Raw genomic sequence first — 14,924 nt, 5'->3', positions numbered from 1 at the left:
TCAATGGAGATTATTTACAACCAATCCAATCACATCTGATCAGAATTATTAGTGGTCACCTTAAATGCAATACAGGAAACATGGACGATTCCAGGAAGGACAAAGCTGAAAGGTCTTTCAGCGATTCTCGCCTATGGCAGCCAAATAACCAGAATCGGCTGTGCTACTGGATGCAACCATGGACGGCGGTGCAAGCAGAGGCAGATTGCATGAATGCCGCATCACGTACCGGCAGGGGGACGACCAGCTAACCACATGCACGTGTGCAGGGATGCCGGGGATGCCTCCCGTCTACCCCAGCCTTGAGCCAGAGGTGGGGAAAGTGGCAATCCCGCCCCATCACTCCCACCCTCCTTCTCTCCCACTCATACTCTGTGTCCAGCCATTCCCCCTCTCATTAATAACATTGCTGGATTCCTCAGCCCCTCATGATCAGGGGGGACACCCTGGAAGACTGCTGGGAGAGACTGCATGCACCCCCTTGTTACCTGCTGCAGCCCCCCATTACCACCCCTCCTCCCTCCACAGGGAAAGGCTCCCCTTCCTGCAGCCTCAGTGCTACCTTCCCTTGCCTTGTGTGATCTGATCCCCCTGGCTGGCTGCACACCGGTGGAGGAGGGAGGGAGGGAGGCTGGCAGGCGGAGGCCAGGAATTGATTTCGGCACCCCCTCCCCACCACCATCTCTGTGAGCCCCCCGTTTAGTGCTGGTCCCCAGAATGCCGTCACCCAGGACAGATGTGCCAGCTGTGCTCGCCCTGGGATTTCTCTTACTGCACGTCTATGCAACCTCTGTCAACGATGGTGAGTAGATGCTGCTTGTCATTTCACATCCATTCTGGTATAGCAGGAGGAAGGGGGGGCTGGGGGGAGGAAGAAAAAGGGGGGCTGCTGCTGTTTCTTTTATTGCACCTCACTGCAGGCCTTGAACTGATTGCAATCTGCTGCATAGCATGGCTGCAACACACGTCTAATCATCAACCCTGACTTTGATGTGTGTGTGTGTGCACAAGCCTGGGGCAGGCAGCACAGCCTCTATTGTATGTTAGCTACACTGTAGGCAGCATAAGATTCAATACAATGTATCATCATCATCATCATGGATTGTGCCAGTGTGGCTTTCCCTGCAAGTTCCTGTGCTGTGTGTGATTGCCCACCTCTCCAGGATCCCTGGCCCCCATGGGGGGGGGGGGGATTGTGCTAGCTGACCCTGGGATTAAGGCCCCCCTATCACAGGAGATGTGATTTGTTCTCATTTCAGACATGCTGTGCATTTGACAAGGCATCAAGTCCATTGTGGTGGGTTGGTGGCAACAATGGGGATATGATTTGTTTAGAAAGGTGCCCTTTTTGGAAGGGGGATGGGTGAATTGCTTTTCTTAGCAGGGTCTGTCCTTCAGTCAAAGAGGCTGAATCTGGTTTGTGGCATTCAGGTTCTGGAGAAATATCTGCCTGTATTGCAGCATTGCCTTTGCCTAGCGTTTATTATTTGCTGCATGTATGGGAATTCCATGATTGCATTGGGCACTACCAGCAGTCCGCTCAGTCCACCAGAATAAACAATGTGCTGCCGTGACCTGTTGTTTATTGAGATAACTTTTATGCCCCTCTTATTGTTTATTAGCGTCATATTAAGCCTGGAGACCTCCTCTGTTACCTCAGTGCAGCCTTGCCTATAGTATAGCTTGCTGATTGGCCTGGTTTGGCATGTCTATGAAAGAAATGCTGTGATTTTTATTTATTTATTTATTTATTTTTTATTTTTGTGTTTCCACCTGATTGTGGTGAAATGGGCCTGTTATTCGCTCTTATTCTGCACTGCAGCCATGGAACAGTGAGCACTGACCAGTCGGAAATGTTATGCTTTATGTGGTCTATGAATATGCATTTATTGTGATTTTCCTTTTCTTGTTTTGAATTATTTATTCCAAAACAGTAAGAGCTTGCAGACCAGGCAAACAAGGCTGACATTGTGTGAAGGCATCTCCATTGCTATTTCCAATCTTCATCTGAAGGCAGTGTGTGGCTTCCTCTACTGAAGAGCTAGCCTGCACTGCGCTCAGTGCGTGACATGGCATTTAACATTGGCAGGAAGAGAAAAGGGAGATTCATGGGAGCTGGATGTATTTGCAAACCAGATGTGAAGGGATCCTCTGCAAATCTCTCCTGCTTAGTTTGGAGGGATTGTGTAACCATTTTACCATTAGTGGGTTTTTTTTTTTCTTTGTTTTTGTAACTGTTCGTTAGAGAAGAGCTTAAAATTTGACTTAATGTGATGTTTGATTTTCTTTTTTTTTTTCTTTCTGTATCTACAGGAGTTGGAATTAGCAGGGACAGAAGTGGAACTTTTCAGCTTCAGAGACCTAATAATTTATTACCTGACAGCTTTGAATCAAGCTGTCATGTAACCCATGATTAGGATTCTGAATCTGATTAGTTCAAGGCAAAATTCAGGTTCAGCCCCCATTATTTCTAGCTCTCGTAGAGTGAAAAAAAAAAATAGTCAAGTAGAATTTTACACTATGGTGCTAGCCTTCATTAGTAACTCTTCCACATACACGTCTGTGCTGGAAGGTAGAAAAGGGGGGACGGGGAGACACCGGGAGCCCAATCTGGTGCAGTATCTCACGTGTGGTTACTACTAATAGTAAGAGGTGATCAAAATATACTCACAAAGCTGGGTTGCTTATAGGGCAACCAGTCTAGACGTGCATGTGGGGAAGTACCGTCCCCACTCGGCCTTGTGAGGTACTCTCAGTGGTCGCAGCTCCTCTGAAAAAAGAATACCACCTGCCAGGTGGTGACCCCGCCTCCTTGAAGGAGGGGGTTAGATGCAACGTGGGGGGATAGGAGGCGCCCTATTGGGTACTGTTAGCACGGCACTTCCGTCTGTGACGGACAATTTTGTAGGTGGACCAGTGTGGGAGCTATAAGTATACTGATTGAGGTTGGTATGCGCTCTTGATATAAAGGGTATTGGTATCTATTCAAGTGATTTCATTGGTAGTTCATTTCAGCAATCAATATCAAATGGAACGATCCTACCTTAATGAGCAGTCATTCCGTAATGGTTGTAAGAATAAACAATCTTTATTTATTGGGTTGTATAGGCGAATCAATGTCCGAACCGATTTTTTGCTCTATGTATATGCCTACTAATGTACTTGCTGTTTGGTTTATATAAGTGAATCATGTACTGCTATGTATGTTTCTTATCGAGTAGGAGCCTGTCCCCTGTATTTAGCGCCATGTCTTCTCTTTTCTGTTTTAAGGCACGTTACACGACCTGATGAAGCGGTCTCAAACCGCGAAACGCGTAGTCATATTTTAAGTGCTCCAATAAAGATTGTTTATTCTTACAACCATTACGGAATGACTGCTCATTAAGGTAGGATCGTTCCATTTGATATTGATTGCTGAAATGAACTACCAATGAAATCACTTGAATAGATACCAATACCCTTTATATCAAGAGCGCATACCAACCTCAATCAGTATACTTATAGCTCCCACACTGGTCCACCTACAAAATTGTCCGTCACAGACGGAAGTGCCGTGCTAACAGTACCCAATAGGGCGCCTCCTATCCCCCCACATCTTCCACATACACCTCATACTGGAGAAAAGCTGAGTACACAGAATGTGTTTCTCAGGAGTGTTGTATGTGGCCACAGATCATACCAGGAGGAGCAGGACTTTCATATGTCAGCAATAGTTATATTTATTGCTTATTTATCTATCGCTGCCATTTCCCATTTATAAACCATTGCTGTAGGAGCAGTTAAAGGGAACCTGATATGAGAAGGATATGGAGGCTGACATATTTTATCCCATTTAAACCATACAAATTGCCTAGCTGTCCTGCTGATCTTCTGCCTCTAGTACTTGTAGCCATAGACACCAATACAAGTAAGTGAGAAGAAGCATCACTTGATGCTTCCTACTGTCAGTAACCAGACCGTACCCTTCATGGTTTCCCTGCACTAACATCAACTTACCGCCACAGGAAGTCATTTGGCACTTGGTAATGCAATTCATCCTGGAGTTCTGGAGTAATGCAACATCACTGGAGTTCTCGTCAGAGCTTCAATTTTGTTGTGGTATTAAAAATTGCACGATACGTGCACTGAGAATTGCAGTGATGCCACAAAGCAATACAGCAATAAGTACCAGTTACTAATGGAAGAGACCTATAGGGATTCAGGAAGCCAGCTGTATAGGTACCCCGGGTTGGGGCAGCGTTCTATTGTTTTCTTGTTGTGTTGGGTTGTTGTTAGCTTTTCAATGAACTCCAGTTTTGTAGTAATACAAGGTGTGGTATGTGCCCTTGAAACCGGCCATATTCCACAGCTCAGTTCTCTGGAGAGGATGATGAAGTGATTCAACCTTGTGGTAGATCTACAGGAACTGGAAATAACAAGGGCAGAACCAGGTCTTTAGTCAGGGCTAGGGATGATCAATGAGATGAAAATTTCACCTTGCATTCAAATTTCATGTAAATTATATGCAACTTGAAGTTGGGCCAATCAGAAAACGTTTGCTAGCCAATTCATTGGTTCATATTCAAGCTTCATAACATTTCCATGAAATTTCAATGCAAAGAGAGATTATTGGCATCTCATTGCTCATCTCTAGTTAGGGCTAGTCATTTTTTTGAAGCATACGCATGATTAGCCAATTAAACTGTGGAATAACTGAATCATTTTCTGCAAAGAGTGTAGGCACACACTAGGCAGAATCACATATGCGTTTTCCATAGCACATAGTGGAAAACGCATATGTGATTCTGCCTAGTGTGTTCCTACCCCGAATCAGACTGGCCTTGTGCAACGTTTTGATTCGTCTTCGATAAGTTCAGTAACTTGTGATTAAAAGAAAACAGACCAGGAATTCTAGTGTCAGATCACAGACCTAGTTATTACAGTAATTAGTACCATAATCGAGGAAGGGATTGTACATGCATAGCGTATAAAGGACTAAAGTCTCATCTACACAGTACAATGTTCTGTCAGATCTATTAGACGGATCTATTAGATCATTTCCATCCGGTCCAATCGGATTGCATTAGACATTGCAATAGATTTTGGGTACTTGTCAAAGCAAAATCTATCGCAAAATTGATCTGAAACAATTTGGATGTCCACATTCGATGCAATTTCTTATTAGATCACCGGTCTATCCCATGGAAAATTGTACCGTGTAGATGAGGCTTTAGGTATTATGACCGTTAAGAAAAAGGAGTATTCCATTTGAATATTAAGCAACAGTCAGACCATTAAGCCCAATCTACACAATACGATTCTTTGTGCGATTCGATTACGATTCGACATGTCCGATCGGGATTCAATTCGATTTGCTATTGCAAAACAATGGCAAATCGAATTGAATCGAATCCCGATCGGACATGTTGGATGTAATCGGATCGTAAATAGAATTGTAATCGAATCGTACAAAGAATCGTATCATGTAGATGGGGCTTTAGAACCTCTCTTCCTTGTGTAAACATGGCAGCCTATAGGAATGTACACATTACAGACAGACACTCTTTGCCTATGTCAGACTTATAGGCTATCGCCCAAAAAAATGTCTGAGCTATCTGATAGGCTTTGCCTTTGATGGAAGCCCCCCTGAGGAGGAATGCTGCTGCTCTGGCTCCTCAGAGATGCAGACTGAGGTCTGGTGCTGTGAAGCTTGTCAGAGAGCACAGCACAGCCTCAGTCACCTCTGTGGTGGCAGCTCTACAGGCTGTCATTACTTCTCTACATTAAGAATGCTTACTGCTTACTAGTGTGTAGATTTATATACTTCTAATAGAATGTTATTTTAAATTAATTATGCTAAATGAAAAAATGTTTCAAAAAGAAAATAGCTCCTGCATCAGTGACTAACTCCTGCCTGCTTACACTCAGTCAGTCTAAACACCTCCCCCTTTAGTCACATGATCATGCTAGGAGAGTGATTTAGAGAGTCACGAGACATAGTGTCGGAGTGGTGGACAGGGCTGTGGAGTCGGTAAAAAAATCCTCTGACTCCTCAGTTTATGAAACCACTGACTCCAACTCCAGATACCCAAAATAGCTCAGACTCTTTAGTCTAATACTTACCAGGGCTGTGGATTTGGTACAAAAATCATCTGACTCCGACTCCTCAGTTTATGAAACCTCCAACTCCGACTCCAGGTACCCAAAATTGCTACAACTCCTCGACTCCCAACTACACAGCCCTGTTTGGGGAAGGAGTGTCCTAGAATGCAGCTGGAATTTTTTGAACATTTATGAAATGTGGTATTACATATTTGTGTTTTTACGTTTTGGTAAAACTGCCTTTTTGTTGTATTTTTGCGCACTGGAACTTGAGCTTTAAGGCAGGCAGATGCTATATGGTGCAACATGTCCAACTATGTCACTGTGCTGCCCATGTGGATGGAGAATTAAGTGGCAAACCGGAATGTTTGCACTGTGTTGCATCGAGTGGTACAAAGCTAGTGGCGTCTGCAATCTAACTGTTCTTACCGATAGTGACCTTACTATTGTCATGCTTATCCTCTGCTTATATGATTTTTGGATTGTGCCCTTTTCAATACAAAACACAAATCCATTGTACCCTTTGTTATAAGTTAAGTGAGGTAACAAGGCTAAAACAATGAAACTATCAGGGCTGTGTGCTCAGTCAGTGAGGAGTAATTAATGGCTATCTACTATCAGCAGAAGTGTACCAACTTTATCTTCACACATACTGTATATATTCAAATTGAAATACTAAATGCAGCATCTTGCAATGTCATACTTCACAGAGATTAGAGCGGACCTGAACTCAGAACTTCCTCTCTGCTCTAAAACATACACAACAGTATAATATAGAACAACATTTGTGTGTTGCAGCTGTTAGAAATCCTGCAATAAATCTGCAGTGTCTATTTCTTGCTTTCACGGAGGCAGACATAGGGTTAGCATTCTGTGTTTACAATTTAGCTGCTCTGCCAAGGACTGCCGGGATTCCTGTGCTGACACAACTGAGAGATCAAATTACAGTTGTGAGTAGTCACACATGAGGGGGAATTAGACAGGCTAAACTCTCTAAATACATACCCTCTTTCCCCAAAATTAAGACATCCCCTGAAAATATGCCATAGTAGGAATTTCAAGCATGCTCCAAATATAAACCCTACCCTGAAAGTAAGCCCTAGCAGCAGTAAGGGGAAAAAGTATGGCACCTTGTGTTTCTACTGGATCGCACGGTCTCCCGGGCAGGACCATGGCAAGTGCAGTGATTGGCCCAGTAACGGAGCCATGGTCCCACCTGTGAGACACTCTGCTCCAGTAGAAACACAAGTTGCCATAATTCTTCCCCATCGGCTGAAGATCGGGGACACAGTGGCATGATGCAGGGGGACATCGAAGGACACGGGGGACAGCCCTGTGTAATACAATGTAACTATGGAAAGATGGATATCATTTTAAAGCTCTCTTTCTCCTCTTTCTGACGACCCCTAAATCGTCGCCCTACGCCTTGTAGTTTTCTCTATTTTCGCAATCTAAATCGCAGCCGCGGCAATTTCAATCACGAAAATAGCGAAAAACTAAAAGGTGAAGGGCGGCGATTTATATATATCATTGGAAAGAGGAGAAAGAGAGCTTTAAAATGATATGCATCTTTCCATAGTTTCTGCACTGCTCAGAGTCCCTTTTAATTAATTCAGGCTCATTCAGTACTACTATTCTCTACACTACTGATCTGATGAGAATTCACTGAGGAAGTTGTTTGACCTGCAAACTTGGTTTAAATGCATGAAGAATTTACACCTTAAAACTCTTGCCTTTTACTTACCTAGTGATTCTTCAATTCCCCCCCGTCGTCCGTGAGGTCTCTTGCCACCCTCTTTGTCCCTTTCCGTTCTCCTGCTAGCAGTTCAGTCACGCCAACTGTGCAATACGAGGTTCCATCTGCATGCCCTTCTTGATTGCGATCCCATGGTCGGGTGTGTTCTGCGCATTCGCTGGTCATACTTTTGAGAACCACGCATGCACAGAACACTGCTGGTGACTGCAGTGCAATTGAGAAGGGAGCTCGGATGGGAGGGAAAACGCATGCACCGTCTGCTCCACTAGAGTTCCAGTTGCACATGTTATGAAGCGGCCTGTCGGAGGACAGAGGGGTCACAAGGACGCCGACCTCACGTGCTAAGGGAGGGAGGGGTGGGGGGCCGGAAGGGCCCCAGGTAAGTAAGAAAGGAAACCTGAGATGACTATAATAGGTATATTTTATACTTGGAGCTTCCTCCAGCCCTATGAGGTGTTTGGGCTCCCTCGTCCAGCCGCTCAATTGTCTGCAGCATTTGATACTGTGGATCATGAAATACTAATCCAGCGACTGAAGAATTACTGTGGCCTAAGGGGTACTGTTCTTAGCTGGTTTCAGACCTTCCTATCTGGCAGGACACAGCAAGTATGTCTGGGCACACACTACTCTAATCCAGTGCCACTTCCCTATAGAGTTCCACAGGGTTCTGTACTATCACCATTACTCTTTGCAGTCTACATGCTCCCACTGGGCAAAATAATCCAGAACTATGGCATAGGATACCATTGTTATGCAGATGACACACAACTGTATCTCTCCTTCAAGCCTGGCACCCAAGACCCATCAGCATCCATAAATGCGTGTCTAGTGGATTTACAAAATTGGATGAACACCAGCTGGCTGAGGCTGAACTCTGACAAAACAGAGGTGTTGGTGGTAGGTGGTCCACACATGATGGATAAAGTTCAAAATGCTCACCACCTCAAACTAGCAATTGGGGGAGATACTGTAGAGTATAAAGACTCTGTGCGAAACCTTGGGGTGATTCTGGATGGAAATCTAAAACTCAAACAGCAGATATCAGCTGTCGTCAAGTCTTCCTTCTTCCATCTAAGAAATATAGCGAAAATCAAACACCTTATCCCTGCTGAAGACCTACCTGCCCTGGTTCAGGCATTTGTATCCTCCCGCCTAGACTACTGCAACACCCTGTTCATCAGATCTACAGAAAAGGTTCTGCGCCCCTTACAGCTAGTACAGAATGCTGCAGCCAGACTCCTAGCCAATGCCCCCCGCAGCTCACACATCACCCCAGTACTGCAAACTCTTCACTGGTTACCAGTAAAATGGAGAATCAATTTTAAGATCTGCCTGCTGACATTCAAGGCTCTACTCCACATGGGACCCAAATACATAGCCGATCTATTGGAACTTTATGCCCCTCCACGCACCCTCCGCTCTGCCAACAAGATGAAGCTGATTATTCCCAGGATACACTTAACATTTGGTGCTCGGGCCTTTTCCTACGCAGCCCCTACTCTATGGAACTCACTTCCACAATCAGTACGAGAGGCTCCCTCTCTGGACAGCTTTAAAAAAAAAGGCTAAAAACTAACCTCTTTTCCCTAGCCTTTGAGACTGCATAACGCAGAGTCACAGCGCTTTGAGGCCCCAGGGAGAAAAGCGCTAGTAACTAGCTTTGCTCTTCTGCACATGTGCAGCTCGGCTGCGCATGCACTTCCTGTCACGCTCCCACAGTCGGGAGCGCTGCAGTGATGTGCGGCTGCGCAGAAGCACACAACTGCCCAGATTACCGGGGGGGGGGGGGATTATAAGACAATGGAGAGGACAGCTATACAGCGCTGCGGAAGATGGCGCTATATAAATAATAAATAGATACCCATTATTGTCATCTCAGCTACACTTTAAGCACAGTTCAGGTGTGCTTTAACAGTACATTGAGCTTACATATACCCAGAGTTTGATAGCAGCATTATTAAACAGACATAAGCACTTGGCCAGTGGTGTTGGTAAAATTCGGACTTGGTCCCCATATTCAGGTTCATTTGGGGGTTGAACTTGAACCCATCCACTTTTTCCATTGTTTTTCTATGCGATGGGTACACCTACATCTGAGTGAAACCAGAATCTTGGCAATATTCAAGATCCTGTATGCAGTAGGGAAGGTAAATTACACACAAATATTTCTGGTTTGATGCATATTTTATGCTAATTTTATTGAAATCTACACAGCTTGGAAATGAACTGATCTGGTGCATCAGCTGCATATATTTGGTTAAAATTAGTAAGAATTTGCATCTTATTAACGATCCCTAGTTGGTAGGGACAGACTTAGATGCAAATAGGGTATTGTGCCCTCTTCCCAGCCAGTAGTTTTTTTTGTTTACTGCCTAAGGCCTCTCTCACAGTGCGACGTTAAAGTCGCATGTTAAAACAACATTTAACGCAGAATAACTCACTGCAATGAAAAATCAATGCCCCATTCACAGTGCACACGTTGCGTTGGTGTCTAACGCTGCACGTTAAGTGAAAGTGCAGTGCGTTTTACACGTTATTAGCTGCGTTAGACTGTTTGCACATGTTCAGTAATGACTTGGAAACATACTTTTCATTGCTTGTATGCTCTACTGTATGCGCCAATAACGGGGCATTAAGTTGCGTTGCTACTTTTTTGGGGCATTGCATTGTAATTTTGCGTTGCGACTTTAATGTCGCATCAAAAAGCAATGTCCTACTGTGAAAAAGGCCGAAAGCATGCACCACATACATTTTAAAATGACTGAGCTTTGGCCGGGAGTGATGAATTCCTTCTGTCCTGTGCAAGAGCTCAGATCCACTTTAAAGGATTGCTGTACAGTACTCATAAAGTACACGTTATGTCAGGTCAGCGCCAATTGTCCGTTGATTAATAATGCGATGATAACCCATTATAAATATGGTGCCCTGAAGAGACCTGAGAACTCGCTGGCTGTCTGTTGTTCAAAAATACTTCTCCATTAACCAGTTTGGACCTTTTCTGTGCGCACGCTTGCCTTGCACAGTTGTTGGCCACATTTCCCCCGGGGCAGATATATAGGGGTCTTATTCATTTTACCTTTTCTCTGGAGTTTTCTCCCAGGATTTGATATTACCCCCCCCTCCCCCCCCCAAAAAAAAATAAAAAATAAATCTAATAGACCCCAGCAAGTAAGAAAATACTCAGAGTACAATTGATATCTACCTTATCTACCTTCTTTTATAGTACTTTTTCATCCAACAGGTGCTAAAAAAAGTATTTTGGAGATACGTTTTTAAAAATGATCTCTTGTGAGAAAACATTCTCTTGAGTTTTCTCCTAGGCAACATGTTCACACTTTAATGGGAGGTGCCCAATGTATATCAATGTGTACTATTCATGGATCTCTCTAAAAATAGGCAAATAAGGTATCTTACCTCTTCACACCAATAAATGGAAAATACATTTTTATTTTTTTATTCATAATTTTTAAACTGTAGACAATGCTTTCACAGTTCCCCACCCGCTTCCGCAGGTCACTAATACAGAATAAACCTAAAAAACAAGTATTTAGGTTTTATATTTCACTTATTTTGGCAGAGGTAATGGTAATATTGCCGTGGAATGTCTGTGCCTGGCAATATTACTGCAGTTGCGTTCATCAAGCCCATTATGTCCTAGGAGAAAACTCAGCAGAAAAAGTTAATTGCATATGGGCCATAGTGTCTACACATCTAAATGCCCTCATCCTACCTAATAAAAACCCTGTGTCTTTGTGTCCCATGTCCGTGTGTGTGTCCCTGCGTGATACTGCGCATGTGCCGCAGGGGCGCGCGCGCTGATAGGTGATGGCCCTAGCCCGTTCTTAAATGGGCTAAGGTGCCTAGTATGCTAAATAAAGAAGTAATAACAATATATTGCCTCAGTAGTTTTTAGAGAGACTCCGCAATCACAGTTTAGGATTTGTCGCCTAAGTCGTTTAGCAACGAAAGTTGCTAACATTTACAGAGACAAACCTCGGAAGAAAGTCAGGACATGATAACAAATAACAGTCAGATGTGCAATTCTCATAAATGCAGTCTGTTTTTAGCATTATTACACCATTTGCTGAGCATGTTTTCTTAGGTGCAGAGGTTTTAACATTGCTTGACCGCAATGCATGTGTGGTCAGTACATTTGCCTGCCAGCTTGTTGGAGACCCTGGAGGTAATAGTCATTGTTTATCTTTGCATCTGCTGTTGAGTATGAGATGCAGTTATATCTGTAGATAAGTAGAATAAGGTTTTGGAAGTACAAGTTGGTATTGGGTGTTGTGTTCATTTAAGTTACAAAGTAGCAGTCTTATTCAGTAACAAAAAAACAGGAAAGATACACAGGGCTACATTTTGGCAAACCTGTGTCAAGAATGTGCTTAATAAGTTACATGTGCGTACAGTTAAATGAGTGATAATAAGGAATTTCCTGCTGTCTGTTTTCTTTTTGTGGTCTGTAGATTTTGTAATTCACGTTTTAAAATCTGTAATTGTGTGTACTTGGGCACAGAAAGTAAGTGCCCTGGATTTGCCTTCCTTATTGGATGTGAGAATGGCTGTTGAAAGAAGAACAAACTACTGGTTCACCATGAGCTTGCTGGGTTATCTGTAACTCTGGGTGATTCAAGTCCTACCATATAGAGCTACATTAATCCAGCATGCCATGCACTGATGAGGCTCTTCCAACCTGGAACAGTCTGTCTGTATGCATGCTGGATTATTGTAGCTCTGTACAATTAACAAGCTGACATATTGCATTCCAGCAGTTCTTGAGGTGTGTTAAGGTTACAGGGTCAACAAAGGATGATTTGCATATTCAGCAGCAGGGCTGTGGAGTCTGTACAAAAATCATCCAACTCCGACTCCTCAGTTTATGAAACCTCCAACTCCAGGAAACCAAAATGACTCCCTGACTCCGACTCCTTAGTCTAATAGGTACCAGAACTGTGGATTTGGTACAAAAATCATCCGACTCCAGGTACTCAAAATTGCCCTGACTCTATACACACAGTAATTGGAATTCAGCTGAGAATCTAGCATGTAAACAGGTGTCAGTCCCCCAAACTCATATTAATATCTGGCTAATCTTTTGTCGTCCTCCTTACATCTCCCACCAGAGGTCCTGGTATCCTGGCATATTCAGCTATTGGCCCCTAGTGTTTTTGCTGTCTCCTTTGTGTCTTCTTGCCACATGGACAAATCCATATGAAAGATTTTTGCATGTATATCAAGTACAAGCCATTCCCACACAGATTGGCAGGCTTATTTGCTATGGCAAAAACAGTTGCCAAAGTATGACTGTCTTTTGCAGATGTTTCCTCAATCCATACCTTGCAAATTGCCTGAAACTGCTATCTGCAAGCTTGGACTCTATGACTGTGAAATTAATAACTTTAGCTGGCCATACACTAGGCCTATTTATTTATTTATTGTATTTATAAAGCGCCAACATATTACGCAGCGCTGATTCCCCGCCGATCGACAGCAGATTTGATCACTGGGATCGAATCTGCTGTCAAATAGTTAACGCTAAATTTCAATCTATGTCGTCCCGAAATAGATCGGTCCCGTCGATCGCTCCGTGCGGGAAATTACCGTCGATCGCCCGCGGGTAGGGAGCGCGTCGCTAGCGGCGTTCGAGTGCCCGACGACCGACGCAATACAGCTGCAATACATTACCTGCTCCGCCGGCGAAACTTCCCAGGTCTCCGTTGTCTTCTTCTCTGCGCTGGTCTCCGGGTGCGGCAGGCTTCACTTCTTCCTGTCCCGGCAGGAAGTTTAAACAGTAGAGGGCACTCTACTGTTTAAACTTCCCCAAGACAGGAAGAAGTGAAGCCTGCCGGACATGGAGACCAGACCAGAGCGGAGAAGACAGCGGAGACCGGGGGGAGTCGCGCCGGCCGGAGCAGGTAATGTATGCGGGGGGGATGTGGGGGAGCTGCGGCAGCACCACCACCACAGATTGTGAACGGTTTCAGGCTGAAATCGATTCACAATATGTTTGCAGTAAAGGTGGCCATACAATCCCTCTCTGATCAGATTCGATCAGAGAGGGAACTATCTGTTGGTCGAATCTGATGGCAAATCGACCAGTGTATGGCTACCTAATCAGCAGATCTGTGTATATGTGGAAGTAAAACTTAGAAATAAGATTTGTTTTAACAAGACCATAATGTACATCAGGTACAGTATACTGACCTTGTGTGTCTGAGGTGGGTGTTTTCAATAATCTTAATCTTCTTTATTCTCGAATGTATGGTCTCAGTTACTGAGGTTTGTAACACGACCTGGCAATCTATAAGAAAAGTGTAGACCAAGAGCCTAGTGGTGCAGTATCTTTAGATGGTGTTGAGAATTACAGAATTGTGGGTAAAAATACTCAGAGGTGGGTTGCATACCCTCCAACCACCGTATGTGCCTAAGGGGAAATAACCGTCCCTACTCTGTTCTCCAGGTTTTCCACAAACTGGATGGTTGCAACAGTAAAGGTAGCTCCCTCCTTTGGAGGCGTGGCTATATAGACATAGGGAGGTGGAGGTAAACAGTATAGAGGGACTATACTCTAAATATAACAAGAGAGAGGCATCTTGCCTCTTCTGATGCAGAACACCAATATATTGGAAACTTTTTTTTATTTATATGTCTTGATTGAGGCACCCACACTCCAGAGGAAGCGGGCAAGGACCTGTGAAACACATTGTCATCTGTACAATCGTGCTTGAAATGAACCTTTTTCCAGTATATTGTTGTTATGCATCAGAAGATAATAATCAGCGCAGGTCACAAAAGACTTCACCACGATGGTAATAATATGTTAAACGCTCTTGTGATCACCATCACCAAAAATGATATAAAGAAAGGCTTACCAGCTGCCAACAACCCACATTATAAGGTTGTATATACCACTTGTGTTGATCGGTGGTCCAAAACATCATATATGAAGATCCAGGAACTTGTCGCTCCACATTCAAGGATTTCCAGCCAGTAAGTGTATAAAATGCAAAACAAATCACAGCTCTAAGTGTAACCGTTTATTTAAAAAAACACAAAAATCATTCATAAAAAAGTAATTTAAAAC

At 43.8% G+C, this 14,924-nt stretch overlaps 1 protein-coding gene across 1 annotated transcript in view; it reads left to right on the top strand.

Moving 5' to 3' along the window:
- The first annotated feature begins 376 nt into the window (after positions 1-376).
- LRP1 (LDL receptor related protein 1) overlaps positions 377-14,924 on the top strand; it is a 463,435-nt gene continuing 448,887 nt past the window's right edge. Inside the window, exon 1 of the mRNA XM_068267473.1 lies at positions 377-802. Within this exon, the coding sequence (XP_068123574.1) occupies positions 718-802 (85 nt within the window). The 5' untranslated portion in view covers positions 377-717. The remainder of the gene's footprint in view (positions 803-14,924) is intronic.

Source organism: Hyperolius riggenbachi, chromosome 2 (genome assembly GCF_040937935.1).
Source record: "Hyperolius riggenbachi isolate aHypRig1 chromosome 2, aHypRig1.pri, whole genome shotgun sequence".
Classification (NCBI taxonomy): Eukaryota; Metazoa; Chordata; class Amphibia; order Anura; family Hyperoliidae; genus Hyperolius; species Hyperolius riggenbachi.
The sequence above is the reverse complement of the archived record's forward strand: the minus strand, read 5'-3'. Positions and strand labels throughout refer to the sequence as shown.